Source organism: Panthera onca, chromosome C1 (genome assembly GCF_046562875.1).
Source record: "Panthera onca isolate mPanOnc1 chromosome C1, mPanOnc1 haplotype 2, whole genome shotgun sequence".
Classification (NCBI taxonomy): Eukaryota; Metazoa; Chordata; class Mammalia; order Carnivora; family Felidae; genus Panthera; species Panthera onca.
In genome coordinates this window covers 195,974,827-195,987,343 of record NC_138346.1, presented here as the reverse complement: position 1 = coordinate 195,987,343, position 12,517 = coordinate 195,974,827, and the positions used below count along the sequence as shown (strand labels likewise).

The window sequence follows — 12,517 nt, the reverse complement described above, 5'->3', positions numbered from 1 at the left end:
TGGCTACTATAGTACATAATTAATCGAATTTAGATCACTCATGTTTGGCTCCCAGTCCTTATGGAGATTTGCACTAGACTAAGAACCAGCGTGTGAGGCATGTCAGAGTGGCTCTTCCATGATCGAGCCCCACATCGCCATCACCTCGTGCCTGCCTGCCCCCTTCCACGCTCCCTTTGCTTCAGCCTGCACGTCTGGGAGCTGTTATCCTGCCTCTCTACTTGTGCACATGCTCTTGGCACCTAGGATGCCCTTTTCTCTCCTCTTTTACATCTAACAGGGACCCACAGATGCCCCCAGGTCCTACTCCATGGCACCTCCAATTCCACATCATCATCGACTACCCCCTCCTTGAAACACGGCCTTTCCCTCATGCTTCTGGTCTGAGCTTGGACACTGTGTTTCCTGGAACATCTTCCTTGATGTTCCAAGGTGAGCATTATAGTTTATATTTCGCCCTCCAGATACTCAACAATTTGCATGTTAGTGTCTCTTAGGCTGCCTGCCTGTCTTCGCCTGCCGAGTGAGCTCAGCACAGATATCTGAACAAGTGCTAACCGGGTCCCAGGCACATAGCACCTGCTCAATGAATATCTCCACACAGTGGGGGAGGGATGGAGGAAAGGAGGCACTGGAGAGGGTTTGGTGGGGGAGGCTGGAGTCGTGCTGCAGGACAGATGGAGAGGGATGGGCAGAAAGTGAGCACAGACCTGAGAAATGAATGGCAAACCCCTGCTTGCTGGTGAAGAAGTCGGTGCTGAACTGCAGAACGACAGAGTTGAAGGTGCTGTGTAGGTCCTTGGGCAGGGCTGCACCGCTGAGCTCCTTCAGCAGAACCCCACTCTCCACAGGCCCGTCCCAGATGCGTAGCACGTCATGGACCTCCTCCGTGTCAAACACCAGGAAGTGGAGCCTGAACGGAGAGAAGAGGCAGGCAGTCACCCTGGGCCCAGCACCTTCTTCCCAGGGGCTTCCGGTCAGAGAAGGTCGTAAACCTAAGAAAGACTTGCAAGAAGGAAGAGAAAGCAGTGTCCGGCAGCACGGCTTCCATCCAGTCTGCTCCTCCCACTGGGGGGTCCCTAACAGTGGGAGGGGTGGTGGGGTGTGGCTTTTGTGCAGCTTATTATTATGAGCTTCATGTTGCCACTGTCGAACCCCACCCGTCTCTCCACAGCACACAACAGTCCCCAGACATCACTCCTGAGTCCACATCCATTTCCCAGACTGTGAGGGGGATGCCGAGAAGGCCTAGATCCAATCAAAATCCCAAAAAGTCGTTTTGTGGATATTGACAAACTGAGCCTGAAGTTTATATGGAGAGGTGAAAGACCCAGAACAGCTACACAATATCGAAGAAGAATGAAACTGGAGACTGACACTACCTGATGTCAAGACTTCCTACAAAGCTGCAGTAATCAAGGTGGTATGGTGTCGGTGAAGGAGTAGATGAGTGGGTCAATGGAACAGAATAGAGAGCCCAGCAATAGACCCATGTAAATACAGTCAACTGATCTTTGACAGAGGAGCAAAGACAGTCTTTTCAACAAATGGTGTTGGAACAACTGGATATCCACATGCAAAAAATGAATTTAGACTTGAAACCCTTCTAAAAATTAATTCAAAATGGATCACAGACTTAAATGTAAACATAAAACTATAAACTCCTATAAGACAACATAGGAGAAACCCTACATGACCTTGGGTGTGGGGACGACTTTTAAATAACATGCCAAAGGCATGATCCGTGGAAAAAAACCACTGATCAGCTCCACTTCCCTGAAATTAAAAACTTCTCTTCTGCAAAAGACAACGTCAAGAAAATGAAGAAAATGAGCAGACAAGCCACAGACTGGGAGGAAATATTTTCAAAAGACATCATTTGACAAAGGACTGTTATCCAAAATATACAAGGAATTCTTTTTTTTTTTTTTTTTAAGTTTTACTTATTTTGAGAGAGACAGAGACAGTGTGAGCAGGGGAGGGGCAGAGAGAGGTAGGGAGAGAGAATCCCAAGCAGGCTCTGCACTGACAGTGGGGCTCCAACTCATGAATCGTTGAGATCATGACCTGAGCTGAAACCAAGTCAGATGCTCAACTGAGCCACTCAGATGCCCCAACATACAAAGAATTCTTAAAAGTCAACAATAAGAAAACAAATAACTCTGATTTAAAAATGGGCCAAAGACCTTACCAGACACCTCACCAAAGATACACAAAATGGGGAATAAGCATATGAAAAGATGCTCCACATCATGTTACCGGGGAAATGCAAATGAAAAGAGCAAAGGGATGCCACGGCAGACCTCTTAGAATGTCCCAAAGCCGGAACACCCAACAACACCAAGTGTTGAGGAGGAGAGAAACAGGAACCCTTACACATTGCTGGTGGGAATGCAAAACGGTGCGGCCACTTTGGAAGATGGTCTGGACATTTCTGACAAAAGTAAACATACTCTTCCTACCATACCATCCGGCCATCATGTTCCTTGGTGTTTACCCAAAGGAGTTGAAAACTTAGGTCTGTCCAAGGACCCGCACACAGACGTTTAGAGCACTTTTATTCATAACTACCCAAACTTGGAGGCAACCAAGATCTCCTTCAGTAGGTGCACGAATAAACTGTGGCACATCCAGATGATGGAATAGTATTCAGTGCTAAAAACATATGAGCTCAAAAGGCATGAAAAGACATGGAGGCAACTTGAATGCATACTACTGAGTGAAAGAAGCCATTCTGAAAAAGCTTCACATTGTAGGATTCCACCTATATGACATTCTGGAAAAAACAAAACTATGGAAATGGTAAAATAAATAAATAAATAAATAAATAAATAAATAAATAAATAAAGTGCTTGCCAGGGGCCAGATGGCTGGGAGGGATGAATGAGTGGAGCACAAAGGATTTTTAGGGTGGTGGAAACACTCTTAGGGTACTATACTGGTGGATCCATTTCATGGTACATTTGTCCAAACCTATACAATGTACATCAGAGTGAACCCTAATGGAAACTACGGACTTTGAGTGATAATGATGTGCCAGTGTAGGCTCATCATTTGTGACAAACGTACTACTCTGGTGTGGGATGTGGACAGTGGGGGAGGCTGTGCATGTGTGGGGGCAGGAGGCAAATGGGAAATTTCTGCACCTTTGTCTCAATTTTACTGTGAAACTAAATCTGCTCTACAAAACTAAGTCTTAGGAAGAGGTGTATGTGTGTGTGTGTGTGGGCGTGGGTAAAAGTAAGGGGTTGTTGGGGTGACAGAGCTGTGGTGGGGAGAGGGGTGAGCCTACTTCTTGGTCTCTAGGAACAGAACTCAGGATATTGGCTACACATAGGCTTGGTTTAGATAATCCCTAGGGATTCGAGGAGGCCAGGCAGGGGTTTCCATGTGGAGGGTGACTGCAGGCCACAGACAGAGCTCCCAGAGCAGGGTAGCTGAGTAGGAATCCTGAATTCTTCCAGGACAAAATGTTCTGGTTGCCAAAGCTACTTTGACTACTAGTCTGGGTGACTCTCTTCTCTCTCAATCTCTTTTATTATCAAGTTGTTATTTTGGAACAGTTTTAGACTTCTAGAAAAGTTGCAAAGATAATATGGAGAATTCCCATAGACCTCTCACTCTCTCTCCCATTGTTCATGTCTTACATTTCCCGGGTACATTTGTCACAACCAGGGAACCAAATCAGTGCATTATTATGAACTCAGCTCCAGACTTTATTTGGATTTCACCAGTGTTTCCACTGATGTCCTTTTTCTGTTCTAGGATCTAATCCATTTATCACTATCTCCTTTAAAAAATTTCTTTTTAAATTATAAAAATAAGACATGCTCAAGGCAGAAAAAGACAAACAATATATAGATGTACTGAATTTTTAAAAAGTCTCTTTCTTACACAAACCAATCTGTTCTCCAAAGCTTTTTACTTGATATTAGTTTTGGTGTATATCCTTCCAGACTTTCAGTGTTGCACACTTGCCTTTTTCCCCCCAAATGGGACCATATTTTACATAATTTCATGTCACTTTTTTCACTTAAGACTCTTTTATGTACCTAATATGTACAGTTCATTTTTTTTCTCTACAAAAATGGACATGGTTATATTTTGCTATCTCACAAAAGACTGCAAGGAGTGCTCCTCCCATCTTCAGGTAGCTTTGCACATTTCTGTTAATATTTCAGTCGATTGTAGCAAGAATTTTGGGGGGAAGATAGGTCATAGTTAACAATTTTTGATAAATGCTGCTAAATTATTCTCTTAAGTGATCATATTGATTTATATTCCCACTAAACAGCATTCATAAGACTCTTCTCTCTAAACTTTACCTCATCAACATCAGATATTACAATGTTGTAAATATGTTCTATATTAAATACTTGCCCATCTGCTAAGCCAAAATGGAATCTCACTGGTGTTTTAAGTTTACATAATTTAGTTAGGTTGCATATCTTTGCATATATTCATTGGCCATTTGTATGTCTTCACAAACTTTACCCATCTTAATTGAGTTACTTGTCTTTTAAAATTCTATTTACAGTTAACTGTAACTCTAGTATAATTTTTATTTATTATTTTTATACTTTTTGATTTTTTTTCATACATTGCTAATATTTTCTCCTAGCGTCTGGTATCTCTTTGCCCTTTAAATTTTGTCCACAGTGTCTATTTCGGTGTAGGGGTTATTCATTTTATATAATCAAGTGTGGTAATCTTTTTCTTTAAGGATACTGGGGGTCATGTTATGCTTGGGCAAATCCGCTCCTTCCCACAATGATTGGACAGCAAAACTTTAATATTTCCCCAGACTTCGTTAGTTCTATTTTTTGAGGTTTTCAGGTTTATTATGTTTCCAAATGGACACTCAACTGTCCCACTACCTGTCCCACTACCACCCGTGTTTTGACTATCAAAATGCTCTGTTTACTTCCTCCTATTTATTATATAGTCCGTGCTTAGTTTATTCATTTGTTTACTACCTGTCTCCCCAACTAGAAGACCGTTTTCATGAGTGTGAGAGCAGGTATTACTCACGACGGTAGGCCCCAGTGCCTAGGATGTGCCCGACAACTTTGGATGGTGCTCATGAATACCTGGGGAAGGAGGACACTTGTCGCTGAATAATCCAGGCTCCCCCCATGGGTTTGAAATGCTATAGGTTTGGTCATTAGTCCGATTCTAGATGCTCTCCTTAGTTCCAGGGCCTTCCTCCTTTGTCTACATGGATGCTTCTTGTGGTACTATGAACATGCCTCCTCAACTTACTTCTGTTTTCTTATTTCATATTTTGATATTATTTTTTTTAAAGTTATTCTGGTTGTTTTAAATAGTATTTTTAATGTTTATTTATTTTTGAGAGAGACAGAGCACGAGCAGGGGACGGGCACAGAGAGAGGGAGACACAGAATCCGAAGCAGACTCCAGGATCTGAGCTGCCAGCACACAGACCGATGTGGGGCTCAAACTCAAGAACTGTGAGATCATGACCTGGGCCAAAGTCAGATGCTCAACGGACGGAGACACCCAAGTGCCCCATCATATTTTGATATTCTTACAGGGCAAGTTCCTCTTCATATTCCAGTCTCCCTCCCAATTTCTTAGCTATTTTCGCAAACTTATCCTTTGACACGAACTTTACAGTTATCAAGTTCCAAAAAAATCCCACTGATATTTTGATTGGAATTGCACACATGTATTGATTAATTTGGGCAAACTGATATCTTTATGCTATTTTCCCCAGCCAGGAACACTGTAGATAACTTATTTGGTAAAGTTTCATGGTTTTCTTCTTTGTCATGTTTTTCTTTTACATACTTTGTATTAAATTCTTTTTTGAAATATTTATTTTTGAGAGAGAGAGAGCGTGGGGGAGAGGCAGAGAGAGAGAGGGAGAGAGTATCCCAAGCAGGCTCCACGCTGTCAGCATAGAGCCTCACACGGGGCCTGATCTCACAAACTGTGAGATCGTGACTGGAGCTGAAATCAAGAGTTGGACGTTTAACCGATGGAGCCACCCAGGCACCTCTGAATTATTTTTTAAAAACTCCATTCTGAATGAGATTTAATCGTCAGTTACATATTTCTTATTGGATGTGTGTGTTTCTTATTTTCAGCTATCAGTTAGTTCTAACAGGATTCAAATGAATCTCCTGGATTTCCTGAGCAAACCCTTTTACAGATCTAGGTGGAGGTCCTCCACACCAGAAGCTGTGTGGGTTCTAGTTCCTCTGGCAGGCAACCCCTCTGAGGGTTTCTGGCAGAGTAGACAGATGGGCTTCCCTTCAAGGCGTTCAGCAGGAACCAGACTGGAAGCCTGGGGCCCCGCACTTGACTGGAAAGAGGAAGAAGGAGCTCCCCAGGAAGCGGAGCAAACCGGTGTACTCCCTGCTGTGCCAAATGCCCCCTTCCTTGTCTGCTTTCTCCACGTTTGTCGACGCACTGTGAAATTGACCCCAACCACAGGAGCAGACCAGGGGGTAGGCGGTGCGGGCTGCTGTGCATGCTCGCGGGAAAGAGAGGTGCTCTGGGCCGGACTTGTCGGGGAAGGAAGGAGTTGATGAGGCTTGAAGTCTGTACAGCATGAAAGGGAGTGTGTTTTCTTTGGGTTAATAGCATGAGACAAGACCCAGAGGCAGAGGGAGGTCAAGGGGCTGGGAAGAGAGGCAACTCCCACACTGGAGTTTAAGTGGCGTCAGGATGTCCTAGGAAACAGAGCTGGGCTGAGAGAGTAAAGATAATGAGGCTCCGGAATTAGCTAGAGGAACTTGTGCTTTGTCCTCTTTGAGTTAGAGGCCCACTGAGCTCCCTGAGGGCGAATTACTGAATGGCTGAATGAATCCATGAACGAATGAATGAAATCCCAGGGGGAGCCATCTGATAGGAAGCTGAGCAGAGAGAATATGGAGACGAGGTGGAAATGAAAGAAAACGAGGTTGTTCATATAACAACCACCGTTCACAAAGCACTTTTGCATGTGCTTGGCCCACACAACCATCTTTATCTTGTAAAGATGGCTTCATTCCCATCTTTAAAAATGAGAATACAGAGGTTTAGAGAGGTTGAGTAACTTGCCCAAGGTCAAGGGCTGGTTTGAGAGTGAGCCAATATTACATTATATAATTATAGTCCGGGTCCAACTTTGGTGCTCCCACTCTTCTCCCTGGTAATGCTGCCCGCGCCTCTGGAAGGGAAAGGCTGTGGCCCGGAGCCAGGCATGGGCTGCAGAGGCCCTATTAGTAATCAATAGTTTACAGGTGAATCATACACAAGGCTAAAGGGCTGATCTTTGAGACCATGAATTACAAAGGCCAGCTCTCTGCATTCAGCTTAGCCGATCTGATCATCAGATAAAGTCAAGGGCTTGGCATTGAAGAGGTCTGGAGAAGTGGGAGCAGGAGGCAAGAGGAGGGAGCCTGAGGTCCTTTGCCTGCAGAAACAATGCAATTCAGCAGTCAAAAGGATAGAGGCTGAAGGTGCAGACGTCTTACTGCATTCATTTATTTAAACACCTCCCATGCGCTGGGTGCGGGGAGATAATGGTGAAGATGACAGACAGAGTGTCATTTTCCAGTTGTTTCTGGAGATGGGCAATACTCCCACATACACAAACCCATTAAAAGATTATCAGCTGTGGCAAATGCGGTGAAGGAGGCAGCGTGCTGAGACAGAGTACCCGCTTTCAAGAGAGTGGCTGGAGAGGTGATGTGGAATCAAGAGGAGAGGCTCATAGATGCCAGCCCCGGGAAGAGCAGGGCAGAGAAGGAGGTAGGAGGACGGACGCTTCCTATCATAAAGGCAGCATGTGCAAAGGCTCCCGAAGGCAACGAGCCTGGAGTGTTCGAGTAACAGAAAGGTCGCTGAAGCTGTTGCTGGCCCAAGACAAGGCAGGCAGAGGCCAGGTCGGGTGGGGCCCTGAGGGTCTGGGAAAAGTTTGGGTTTCATTGAGAGATTCTTCAGCTGAGGCCTGGCAGGATCCGATTTCCACTTTAAGGTCACTCTTGCTGCCCAGATGAGAATAGTGGCAGGGGCAAGAGCAGGTGCAGGGCAGGTAGCTGGGGGCTGTAGCAGGGGGCCGGGGACCTCTTGTATTAGAAATCCTTGATGAGAGCCAGGTAAGACTCGCTTTGCGAAACTGACCACATTTATTAAGACTCTTACTGAAGACTTTTTCTCATCTTATAGAAATCAAAGTCTATAAAATGCTAATCAGAGGTTGTGATCAATAGGGCTAATTCCAGGCCAAAGCAGACTATAGGCTTGCCTGAGCGGCTCCTGTGCAGGTGAATATCAGTCTTCTTTGGCTTTTGAAATACTGGAAACAATTTGAGGACCCTGTTCCCACGGTGCCCCCAGGTGGGAAGGGAGGGAGAGAGGCGAAAAGTAGTCCTTCATAGAGATACCTTGCTCCTGGGGCACCAGAGATTTCCCTCACCAAGTCTTCCGGGAGCCCCAACTGCCATCCTCCAAGCCTCTCTAGTCTTCACCCATTTCCTTCTTATCTTCTTGCTTCAGAGACTTCTCTCTGCCTGGAATGTTCCTACCCCCATGCACCCTCACACCACCTGCCATGGTTGAGTTGTCTCTGCCAAAAAGATATGCTCAGGTTCTAGCCCCTCTACCTGTCAATGTGACCTTAACTGGAAATAAATGCATTGTTGCAGATATAATCAAATTAAGATGAGGTCATGCTGGATTAGGGTGGGCCCTAAATTCAATGGCTGATGTCTTCATAAGAGAAAGGAGAGGGAGACTATATGCAGAGATACAGAGGGGACATTGGGGAGAAGACCAGGTGAAAACAGAGGTAGAGACTGGAGTGACACATCTGAGAGGCAAGGAATGCTAAGGGTTGCTGGCAACTACCAGAAGCCAGAAGAAGGACAGATTGCTCCCTAGAGTCTTCAGAGGGAGCACAGCTACACTGACACCTTGATTCCGGACTTCTAAGCTTTAGAACTGTGAGCAAGTAAATGTCTGTTCTTGTTTTAAGACATTCTGCTTGTTACAGCAGCCCCAGTAAACGAATACACCACCTTACTGATGTGTACCAGTCGGTGCCCCTCACCCAGTGGGGAGCTTTTCCTGGGCTTCCCCATATCCCCCTCATGGCCCCAGTCTGGAGAGATGCTCCCTCTATGTGCTCCTGCTGTATCAGAGCCATCCATTGACTTACCTATCTTACCGAGCTCCTTGACTGCTATGTTTGTGACTCATTCATCTCTGTATCTCTGGTACCCAGCACAAGGCCTGGCCCAAACTAAGCTCTTGGTCTGGTTGAATTGATGAATGAATGAACCGTTCGCCATGTTTCAGGAACACCCATAGTTCAACCAAACTCACCCAGGTCAAGTGCCTGTCATGTGGCAAGAGGCAATTTAAATCCTATGTGCTAAGGGAGATACCCCTAGATTGCTGGGGGTTCTGACACCTCTCTTTACTGCCCACCTCCAGCTCCTTGGATCTTACAACTGTACAGTTGGTGCTCTATCACCACCAAAGAGATAGGACCTAGCCGCACAGACTCCAGGCCAGAGTTAGCAGCCTGGTCCAAACCGAGGAGATGTGGGGAGGCTGCAACCACGGTCTTCACTCACTAAGTCCAGCCTTGTGGGTTCTCTGAACCCATACAGACACTGAAAGTCACACATTCAATCAAGAGATAGCAAGTATTAGATGCAGCCAGCATACCAGGCACTGGTGACACCGATGGGAATATGGCATAGCCCTACCCCTAAATACGGTGTGATGGGGATTATGGTGAAGGTGCGCACAGAGAAGGCCCTACCTCGTGCAGACGGGGTGAGGTAAGGCCCCCAGGAGAAGGGAACAATGGAGCTGAGTCTCGCCAGATGAACAGGATGCGTCCAGATGAATGGGGTGGACTAGGAGTGTGAGAAGAAAAGGGAATGCCAGGGAGGGAAGAGAGCCTGCATGAGGACACGGATGGCTAGAGAGATGGGCACCCCAGGAAAGAAGTGGTTCTTCAGGAGGACAAAAGCATGGGGTGCAGGTGGGCGGGTCTGGACAAGCACGCCCAACGCCCAGCGTGAGATGTGCACAGAGAAGTGAGTTCTGGAGGACACTGGCTTTAGGGATGAGCAGGGGAAGAGAAGTCCATGGAAACTAAGACTAAGACTTAGAAGGAAAAGCAGAAACAGGTGCAGCCCTAGAAGTCAAGAGAGAAGACAGTCTCAGAGGAATGGCAATGATGGTAATATCATTCAAGCTGTGCAGAACACAAGGCTGGCGTGGCCCCTGTGATTCTAGTGACAGCAGTTTCCATGGTGATGGGGCAGGACTGGGGAGAGGGGCGGGGAGCCCAGTTCCCACCAAAGGAGGGGCCCGAGTTGGTCTCAGGGTCTTAAGTCTGGTATCCGGTTTTCCGGGGGGTACAACCTGGGTGTCTGCTTCTTTCTCCTACTCCCCTGGGGGCTGCCCTGAAACTGCTCTCTCTGGAGCTGGGTCTTCATTGCACAGCTGGCTGCCACCTGCTTCAACTACAGGGCACCCTCAACTGTGGGGTTGTCCCTGTTCCAGGATCTCCATACACCTTTTTGTTGTGGTGTTTCTGCAGAGTCCCACCGCAGTCTCCCTGTAGCGGGTGCCCCGGGGAGGGCCTCTTCCACCCGGTCCTTGCTCCCTGACCTCTTCCCACCAGCCCGCCACTGAGAGCCGGCCAGACTTTGCTGGTGAGGCAGTACGGTTCATTGATACTCGGCCTCAATGACAGGAAGAAGTTTTCTACCAGAGTCTCCATATGAAAAGCTAGGAGAACCTCGATTTTCACTACAGGCGCCTGTACTTCGCAGGCAAATCCTGCTTCTGGGATTTGGTCCCCAGTTCTCTCAGTCCCAAGGAAATGCGGACACATTGGGGTTTTTTTTTTGGATACTGCATGCCCTGCTGCTTACAGGTGGTTCATCTGTATCTGTTGCACATTAGAAAGATACGCAAAAACATCTTGACATGTTGATTTCACCTGCCTTCTGACTGGCTCCCGAATGTGAAAGGGCCTTGGGTACTCCCAAACAACTGTTCACTCCATGAACAAATGGATGCTGCAGATACGAGTCCTAACTGCGGATCTTTTTACAACAAGAGAAAACAGCACACAAACGAACAGCTGCTACGGGGGGGAAGGGGGTCAGAAATCATTCCTGCCCCCAAATGAGAAGGCAACCTAAATTATCCTCAGTGACATTGGAAACGACAATAAGAAAATAATACTTGTTTTATAAAATGCCCCCTTCTGAGCCACGAAGCTGCAAACCAACAATTAAACCATGATCATAATAGCAGACAATAATAATTAAATCATCCCGCCATCCAAAGAGCAAAAGCGGAGAAGACAGACCAAAGCCCAAAGCAAGCATTGGTGTCTAGAGCGAAATGAAAGGCTCTTCTTTCCTGGGGCCAGCTGGTATTCAATAGAAAAGTGATACTTTTGTTACTTCTGCGAGCAAGAGAATAAACCTGAGCTTCTGGTCACTGAAGAAACCACAGTTTCCACCCGGCCACAGTTTCCATTCTGGGGCAAGCATACAGATGCAGGACTTGGGCTATTCCTTGTGTATCACCCTTGGGCTATTCCTTGTGTATCACCCTTACTTGCTGGCTGACCTTGCACTGGTTTCCATCTTATCATCAGCACCTTGTAAATGAAGGCTCTGTGACTGTCATTAGCCAGAACCTGCCCTGGAGGTGTCAGGGGATTCTGTGAGGGGCAGATGTGTCTTTATCCTTCTTAGAAGAAGTGTTTTCCATAACATGAAAGGTTCATACTTCCTGAAGAGGCTGTGTAACACAGTGGAAAAGAAACAGTGGCTAGGGAGCCAAAGACATAGCTTCAAATCTAGTTCTATGACAGCTACTCAGGTGAACTTGCACAGCCTCAGTTTACTTGTCTGTACAATGGCAGTAACTGGGCATCTGTCCAGCAGTGTTGCTAGGAGAATTATTGTAGATGAAATCACATATAAAGGTACCTGGCACTGAGCCTGATACATAGTGTAAAATCAATAAGTGGTAAAATCACCTAAAACAAATTCTGTTTTTGTTCTCTTTATTTTTATTGAAGTGTGACTAATATACAATATTATATTCGTTTCAGGTGTACAACATTTTTTTTTTATAGTTACTTAAGAGATGTGTTAAAGTCCTCTATGATTGTCAATTTCTTGTATTTACGACAGATTTCATTTTATGTTTCCTTGTTAGGTTACATAAAGATCCACGACTGTTAGCCTTATTATGGCATAGACACTATTCCCATGAAATAATTCTCTCTGTCCCTGGTGGCTGTTGGCATTCCTTAGCTTGGGGCTCCATCGTTCCAGTCTCTGTGTCTGTCTTCTCCTCTGTGTGTATAAAATCTCCCCCTGCTTCCCTCTTATAAAGATCCGTGTGATTGCATTTAGGGCCCACCTGGAGAGAATCCAGGCTCACCTCCTCATCTCAAGGGCCCGGATTTAATCACAGCTGCAAAGATCCTTTTTCCAAGTAAGCTAATGTTTACAGGCTC

At 45.9% G+C, this 12,517-nt stretch overlaps 1 protein-coding gene across 5 annotated transcripts in view; it reads right to left on the bottom strand.

The window, feature by feature from the left end:
* CSMD2 (CUB and Sushi multiple domains 2) overlaps positions 1–12,517 on the bottom strand; it is a 599,309-nt gene that overhangs the window by 155,930 nt on the left and 430,862 nt on the right. For all 5 annotated transcript variants that reach the window (XM_078452082.2, XM_078452083.2, XM_078452084.2 and 2 more), the window contains one exon: positions 711–913. In XM_078452082.2, the coding sequence (XP_078308208.2) occupies positions 711–913 (203 nt within the window). The remainder of the gene's footprint in view (positions 1–710; positions 914–12,517) is intronic.